Here is an 8,180-nt window from a genome sequence, read left to right as displayed (position 1 = left end):
CTCTTCCAAGAGTATTTCCGTGGCTGTGGCTCTTGCTGTGGCTCTTCAGAGAGGCCACGGCCTCCTCTCTGTTCTCACTGCTGTGTGGTTCCTGGCCCCTGATGTGAACAGTGACATAGAAAGCAGGCTTCTCTGTTGTTTGAAATGGTGGGAGCCGATGGAATGATTCGGCACTGGTGCAAACGAAGTCCCTGAGGCCTGACTGTGTGCCACGCCTGTGGGCCATGCTGGACGTAGAGGGTTCGGTGGTTGCTGTTTCCTTAGGTGCCGATAGAGTGGCTTACACGTTGGCACCATCCTAGGCTGCACCATGAGGGGTATGTGCAGACTGTGGCAGTGTGACCCAGGCCTCCTGGGTATGGAGCTGTGTTCGGGGCCTTGAGGTGTGCAGTGCCGGCCAACCAGCCCCCGCCCAGCAGGCAGCTGGCAGCCGGCTGGGTGGTGAGGGGGTCAGAGCACTGGCAGCCAAGGGCTGGTAAGGTGTTAGTTCGGGGAGACCAGAGGCACGTCTGCTCGGTGTGTTTGGCTGCAGAAGGCCTGCTCTGCAGCAGGGGCGCAGAGTTCACTTAGTGGCTCCGGAGGGCGGCCCGAGGTCAGTAGGTAGGAGTCGCACGGGGTTGGGTGTGAGTGTGACGTCAGAGGAAGTCTGATCACAGGGCAGTCAGTCTGGTGGTCTGGTGATGGAATTAGCTGCTTTCAAAGGAATGACCACCTAGTTCTTGGAAATGCCTGGATGCTGAATCACCACCACCACAAACAGTATCAGCATGCAGAGTATTGCATCCTGTCTCCCGTGAGCCACACCACAGCCCCGAGAGAGAGATGCTCATATCCCCCTTCATTAAACTCGACACCTGGGAGGGTCTGGAGCTCACCCGGACTTGCGGGACTGGCCCTCCACGCTCCCAGGGCAGCTGTCCTGCAGTCTGGGCTGCCCCCTGGGTGCACACGGGCGCTTCAGAGGGACCATTTCTGTTGTAGAGGTGGGACGGGGTGCGGAACACACCAGGCAAAGTAGTAGAGAATCGAGGGGCTAAGATGCCAACAGCCGGGGAGAATAAGGGGTCTCTCCAGAGGGAGACCCATGTGGACGACTGTGGTTAGCCTTGCCCGGGGCGTCTGAAGGGGCCACCTGAAGACCGAAGCTGTGGCCCTGAACTCCAAGGAGTTAGCAGGGGAGTTGCGGCCACCGCTGAATGGCTGCAGGGAAGAAAGGGCGTATTTGGTAAGGCAATGGTCCTTGACAGCCGGCACGCCCTTCCCAAGCGTAATTCCTCTCACTGGGGGCTGAGCTGGGTGCCTCGGGCCTCTGGTGTGGTCGGGGTGGGTCCAGCCTGCTGGCCTGGCCAGGCGAGTCATGAGCACTGGGCACCCGTCTGTGATGAGGCCCAAGCGGGGTCTGGAGAGCGTCTTTCAAATCATCCAGGTCCAAAGCTGCAGGGCAGCCAGCTGCTTCCTGCCAGGTCTGAGGCAAGAGCAGCCTTCCCAGCTCCCCCCAGATCTTGGTTTTGGCAAGAAAAATATTCCTGAACTTGAGACAGAAAAATAATTCTCATCTCTTTGGCTGCTGCGGCCTCAGCCTTCTTCACAGGCACGTCTGCAGATTGCCTCCTTCCCGTGCCGAGCGCCCGGCTGTCTCGGGAAGATAGCTTGCCCGGGGGCCAGGGCGCCCTCAGTTTCATTAGAGAGACAAATGCGATGTCCCTCGGTGTGAGCCAGCTGCGTTTCTGGTTCACAGCAGCCAGGGCTGGCAGTGACGTATCCGTGTCACTGAGCGTGGCCTGGAGCTTTGTAAATAGTGATCTCGTGACTTTGGGGGACCCAAGAAATGCATCACGGGCTATACTTTTCCAATCCAAGGGAATCCGAAAGATGTTTCTCCTGCTCACCTGAAACAAGACTATTTTATTTAATTCTATTGATTTGCTGTTGACGGCCTCGCCCTTTTCGGGTGGACAGTTGGACACGTCCCAGCTTCCCTGCAGTGATAACATGTGACACCTTCGGGAGGAATGAGCGTCCTTCCACTTGGTGCCACAGGAAGGGACGTGGCTCGCGGGGCTGGTCGCTGTCCCCGGGGAGTGGAGAGCTCTCTCCTCAGTGGGGCAGGCTGGCATAGCCACGTGGAGGCACCGGCAAGTGTGCTGACACGCACGGGTTGCACAGGCGCTGAGATTTAAGTCGTGTGCCCTCTGTTCTGTGCTTGTGAACATCCTCTGGCCTGATGTGATGGTCCGTGGTGACTTGGGGCTCTGAGGCTGGTGGCTCCTCCGCGACCCTTCCACCTGCTGCTTGTCACAGAGGGACCTGTGTCGCTGGTCTGCTGTGCTCTTCAGTGGCGATGCAGCGTGGGCAGGGCTCATGCAGAAGGAAGGGCCACGCCAGGTCCACGAGCTGCGTGGCTCCCTCTTGAAACAGTGACCACAGCCAGTAAAACATACTGATGGTCCCTAGTGAGAGTCTCTCCCCTAACATTCCCCTCGTGGTAGACCCATTACGTCGTCTGCTGTTTTAATTTACCTGCATTTGCTGAAAGGGTGCAGCGAGCATGGGTTCCCTGGCCCCCTCTGTGAACTTGACCCACGTGACCTCTGCCATCTCACCGGCCCCCGACAGAGAAGTGGGAGGACACACAGCACCAGGTATGTGTGGTCAGGCTTCGGCCCTTCAGCTCTGCTCTTGGAGCCGAACGGAAAGGGCAGCCCAGGGCTGCAGGCCCCTGACCTCATGTCCCCCACACAGCGTGTTGCGGTTCCCACACGGATGCTTTGAATCTCGTCCTGTAAAATCCTGTAAGCTCAGCAATAGAAGAGCTGATGTGGGACGTTATCCCCGGGGCCTCAGTGGTTCCTGTTTATTGGGTTACTTTCTGAGGACATTTGTCTGCGGGGTCTGCTGCACTTTGGGACTGAGATGCTTCCCTTGGAGTGACCCCTCCACCATCTGTGCTGCTGTGCTCATCCGACATCCACCTTCTGTTGTCCAAGCCCTCCCGCTGCCCCAGGGGTCTGCTGGCATGCCCTACATTCCAGAGCCTCCAGGACTTGCCTGGCGGTGTTTCAGAAAGAGTGAGTACTACGGGGGCGGGGAGGGGGGGTGTTAATGCATCGAGGCGATGCGCCACCGCATTCCCCGCCTGCGTTTCGTTCATCCACTTCACTCCCTACCATGTCAACACTGGTGGTTTTTCCTGATTGGCTTATGTTTATTAAAAATGTTCTTTTTTAAAGAAAAAAGTTAAAATTGAATGAATGTTGAGTAAACCCTATCAAACACTGTACTACATTAGAGTCTATCATTAGGAAGCTCTTGGTGCTAGCTACATTTGTTACCTGAAAATTTTGTTAATTTTCTATAGTTCTGGTTTTTAAAAGCAATATAAAGGCAACACAGGCGGTTGCTTTAGGCTTGTACTACGGGACAAAGTATCATGTGCCCAGCATGTGACTTAGGTATTCCTAATTTTCTTCTCCCATTTTCCCTAAGCTTCCAAAGTACGAGATCCCGGGTTAGATTAGGGGGATATTTGGCTAATTTACCAGTGACTGGGCAGCTCTTCGATTCTAAGATGTACTTTACCATCTCTTGTTTTTCTTTAATGGTTTACAAAGCCAAGGTGGGTTTTAGAAGACTCAGGATTCAAAGTTCCTTGTTTGGTCCTTTGGGAGACAGAAGCTCAGAGTTCTCATTCGCATTGTCTCAAAAAGCGGGTGCGGCCAGAGAGGTCCTGTTTCCGCCCCACTCCCACCCCTACCCCCAGAGGGTTTTTATTCAAGGTCTCTCTCCTATTAGTAGTGGTGGTTCAAACTATGACTCGGTGTTTGACAATTTTTTTGTGAATAATTATTTTATCAATGTTTTAAAACTGAGTGAAGAGACACATTTCTAACGACTCAGTGGCAAATATATTTAAGTTTTCTGTCAAATGGAGCTGTTCTCTCCAATCCTTTCAGGGAAGGGCTGAGAGTGCAGACACGCAGACGGGGCCTGCCAGGTAAGCCGCTAGAGAGACAGGCGCGATGGCCGAGTCCACAACATACAAAGAATTTTATTTATGCAATACAGACCTTTTCTCCAGTATTTTTCACGGAAACCCACACAGCCATCTACTAGAAAAGTAGAATTACACAACAGCAAAATGACATTGTTTCTCAGTACAAATTGCTCATCAAAAGGGAGGGCAGCTAGTTTAACAACAAACGGGAGGTAAAACAGGTGTCCTTCACCGCAGCACCTGGTAGCCTCTGTTCTCAGACCCCGGGGCGGGGCGGGGCTGACGAGGGAGCTGTCTCAGTGCGTGCGCAAACCTCAGGGGTGAGCTTTTTGGTATTTGCAACGTAAAGAAAAACAAATGTGAGCCCAAGACCATTTCCATCATTTCACTCTGATGTGCTATGAAAAGGGGACAAATCAGGAAAACGCTGTAAATATTTCACACTTGCTGTAACATTAGCTCTTTTATGTTAACCACACAATAAAATAGCTTCCCTCAAAACCGTAATTTTCTAGGTCTAAAACATGCTTGAAGAAGAATAGATAGAAATAATTCACTGAAATGTTTTAAATTACATTTATCATAATTTAAACTTTACTATTTAAATCCCAGAAAGTTCAGTGCTTAAGAAGCACAATTGTTTGGAAAAACACAGGACCCAAAGTACAGCAGAAAATCCCCCGTCTCAGGATTATAACCCACTTTCCGACGATTAAAGTCATTTCTCGCTCAAGATTACAGATAAGTGGGAAGTATTTTTCATAACGTAGCTGGAAGAGGTGGTTTTACTCACTCCACTGTATATTTCCATAATTGGTGAAAATAGACTTCTCATTATGACTAAAAATAGAGATTTTTTTAAAACTACAGAACCCAGCAGCCAGTTTTCTGCTTTGCTATAATACCTCCCCCCCCAAAGTCAAGCAAAGTCTACAAAAATAGCAATTAACTTTAAAAAATATCTTGCTCCTGAGAGCAAATTTAAGTTACATTCAGAAGTGAGAGCTATCGCTAAGGGTGCTCAGGGCACTCCCCCTGCGGAGGCGGCCGCTGCCCGGGATCACCATCAGTAGCGGGTCTGGTACTCGTGATGCCAGCGGTTGAAGTCGTTGTAGAACACGACGATGCTTCCGGAGGCCATGCCGGAGATGATGCACCTGGGAGGGGCAGAGAGAGGGCGGGGCTTATCCACCTGTCTTTCTACAGGCGCCTGTTACTAAAGAACCAACTGCGCCCCCCAGGTCTGTGCGGTGAACAGGGAAGGCGTCGGTCAGAGCGCCGTGTGTGCCAGCGAAGTGTGGCTCTTGGTGGCTGTGGCCCTGCTGTGCAGCAAGGATCCCAGCCACCTTCCTGTGCAAACGCAGCCCTGGTGTGCGGCGTGAGTCAGTAACAACCTGGTGGGCTGGGCCCTCGAGTCGGCTTCAGAGTCCAAGGAACGGGGTCCAGTCTGTCACTGCTGGCGGGGGGTGGGAGGCTGTGGCGGGCATCACTGACAGGCAGAGAATCAGTGAGGAGGGCTATGTTGACCACAGCTGGGCAGGGTCTCTGGGGAGCTCAGTTCAGTCCCTTGTACCCTGAGCAGGGCCCAGTCCTCACAGCACAATGACTCACTGGGGTGACCGCTGCGGATGGGGCCGCTGCCTGCTGTCCTGTACCTGAGCGGGCAGTGCGGGCCTCTCGGGCCACAGCCTGTTCTCTTAGATGGTCTCTGGCTGAGTCCTCAGTGGTGCTGTCAACACCCTTCCTAATACCTCAGACCAAAGTGAGGAACTGAAATGTGTCACCACACACAAGAGACAAAAGCTCTAAGACACAGAGAGCAAATACACAGTAAAAGGGCAACAGATTAAATACCCCAGTCAAAAGGCAGACGCTGGCAGAATGGGTAAAAATCATGACCAAGGGTATACTGTCCACAGGAGACTCACGTTAGTGCTGAGGACACAGGCCGAGGGACAAAGGGCGGCGAGCGACATTCCCTGCGGACAGTCCGGGAAGGAGGGCTGGGTGGCCGCACTGGTGTCAGACTGAACAGGCCGTAAGTCAGAAGCCGAGACGACAGACCAGGACACTGGGTATGGATGGAAGCTCAATCGTGGAGACGCTGCATCAGCGTTCTCCATGCAAGCACGGTGGGGACGGCTGTGGAGCCTGTGCGTGTCCTTAATGCCACAGGACTGTAGCCCAACAAATGGCTCCAGTGGTAAATTTTGCTACCATGCAAAAAATGAGGGACTAGATATCAAGAGGAACTGAGGCACCAGATAAAAAGGACCACCCCAAATTTCCTACTCAGGAGGATTCGGGAAATTAGCCCCGTCTCTCAGTGGAATCTGCATGAACAGGGATACGGGCATTCTATTTAAGCGCTTAAAATGTCGCTAAGAACTACAAAGAGCTTAGTGGCAACGTCACTGGAGCCCTTGTCCCCCCTGTCTTGTCTAACCCGGAGAACTCGGCCTTTGTCCGCGGTGGCCGGGTCCCAGCGAGAAAACCACACTTGGCAACAAGTGTCCTGGAAACCCCAGCAGTCCTTGGCTTCCTCACTGCACAGGTGACCCCCACCCCCTCAAGTGTCCCCTGCCGTTTGTGTCACCACCCTCTGTGGCCCGCCAGTCCCATGTACCTCTGGTCGTAGGACAGGGCCATGGCCCGGATCCCAGCGTCGCAGCCTGGGTAGGCGAAGAGCTGCTTGAGGCCCGACACCTGCCAGACCACGGCCACGCCGCCGTCCCCTCCGGTGAGCAGGTACTGCCCGTCCCGGCTCAGCTGCATGGCCTGCGAGGAGAGAAAGCGACGGCCTGGTGAGAGGGGGCTCTCGGGGAGTTTCGGCCAAGTTTGAGGACTTCCTACTCGAGCAGCTGCTGCAGTGCAGGTGGCGGGGGTGTTCCTGAGTGTTTAGGAAATCAGGAGTCATGGGAAATTTTGCCTTTTTTTCAAACTCAGGCTGTGTTTTGTGGCCTGGAGCCTCCTAGCACCTCCGCAGCTGTCCTGGGGACAGGCGAAGCACTTTGTGCCCCGGCTGGCCTCCTATCCCCGGGAAACCCTGCTGCCCTCCCTCCGGGCGGTGGGGCACAGCACTAGCCCCCTCGCTAGGCCTGCGGGGGTCCTGCCGCTTGAGAGCCCCGCCTTCCTGGGTAAGGACTCCCCAGGTTTAGGCATGTTCTTCTTGCCCAGGACTGACCGCTGCCCAAAGGACAGACAAGGGACTTGTTCTTCTGTCCTGTAAAATGGGCCAGTGGCAGACCAGTGCCTGTTTTTATGATTTCCTACATTTTTTAATGCTTGAAAAAGATATTTCATGACAGTAAAAATTATATAAATTCTAGATTTCAGAGCCTATATACAAGAGTCCTGGAACAGAGCCACCCTGCTCATTTACAGCGACTCCCACACACTTACGACAGAACAGAGCCTGTGGGGCCAAACAGTCCCCATTCACCCCTTACAGAGACCATGTGCCCACCCCTGCCCCACCAGCTGACCCTAACAGCCTTCCCCTCCATAGCTTTGCCTGGTTCAGCGAGGGGACATGGAAAAGCTACTGCAAACATCTGTGATCTTCTGTCCACTGTGGGAACACAGACTGTGCTAGCAAGCCAGAGACTAACTCTAACTTCTGATAAAGTACGTACACTTCAGAGTTTTAGTATGGTTGCCTTAAGTCTTCAATCTACCTTTTGACAAACTTTTTTAAGTCACAGAGAAGTAAAGATTGTGCCATAGCCATTCAAATCACATAAATGCCAACTTTTAGTGGTTGCTTAAACATAACTTACTGTCAAGAATACACACACGCACACAAAAAACTAGGAAATAAAAACCCACGTGTGGAAGACAGTTGCATATGAGAAGGATTCTCTAAATCTAAACCAAATGTAAACAGGATTTTCAATCTAACTACTAATCCATAGCCTCACCCTCCCTTCGTTTGACAGATGGCGATCTCCAGGGGTGTCTGGGAACGGCAAGGACGACTGGGACCGATAATTATTTGCTGCATTTACCAAGTTTCGCTGATGAAAATCCATTAACCTTCTGGTTGTGGTTCGCTTGCGCTTTGTACTTTAGGCTTTTTACCGGGTAAGGGCCATATTAAATCAAAACCATTCATCTTTAACTCTGTTTCAGTGGACTCTACCCCTAGTTCTGTTTGGAATTACATTAAACCTGGATTTTTAGGACT

The 8,180-nt window shown here is 52.5% G+C and overlaps 1 protein-coding gene across 1 annotated transcript in view; it reads right to left on the bottom strand.

Annotated features, from left to right (window-relative positions):
• Positions 1-4,028: 4,028 nt before the first annotated feature.
• Positions 4,029-8,180, bottom strand: part of LRBA (LPS responsive beige-like anchor protein) — a 522,692-nt gene continuing 518,540 nt past the window's right edge. The window contains exons 56-57 of the mRNA XM_037058420.1: positions 6,621-6,772; positions 4,029-5,151 (exon numbers count right to left, since the gene is read on the bottom strand). Coding sequence (XP_036914315.1) covers positions 5,061-5,151; positions 6,621-6,772 — 243 coding nt within the window. The 3' untranslated portion in view covers positions 4,029-5,060. The remainder of the gene's footprint in view (positions 5,152-6,620; positions 6,773-8,180) is intronic.

Source organism: Sturnira hondurensis, unplaced genomic scaffold (genome assembly GCF_014824575.4).
Source record: "Sturnira hondurensis isolate 20B ecotype Veracruz unplaced genomic scaffold, ASM1482457v3 Scaffold0010128, whole genome shotgun sequence".
In the NCBI taxonomy this organism is placed as follows: Eukaryota; Metazoa; Chordata; class Mammalia; order Chiroptera; family Phyllostomidae; genus Sturnira; species Sturnira hondurensis.
The sequence above is the reverse complement of the archived record's forward strand: the minus strand, read 5'-3'. Positions and strand labels throughout refer to the sequence as shown.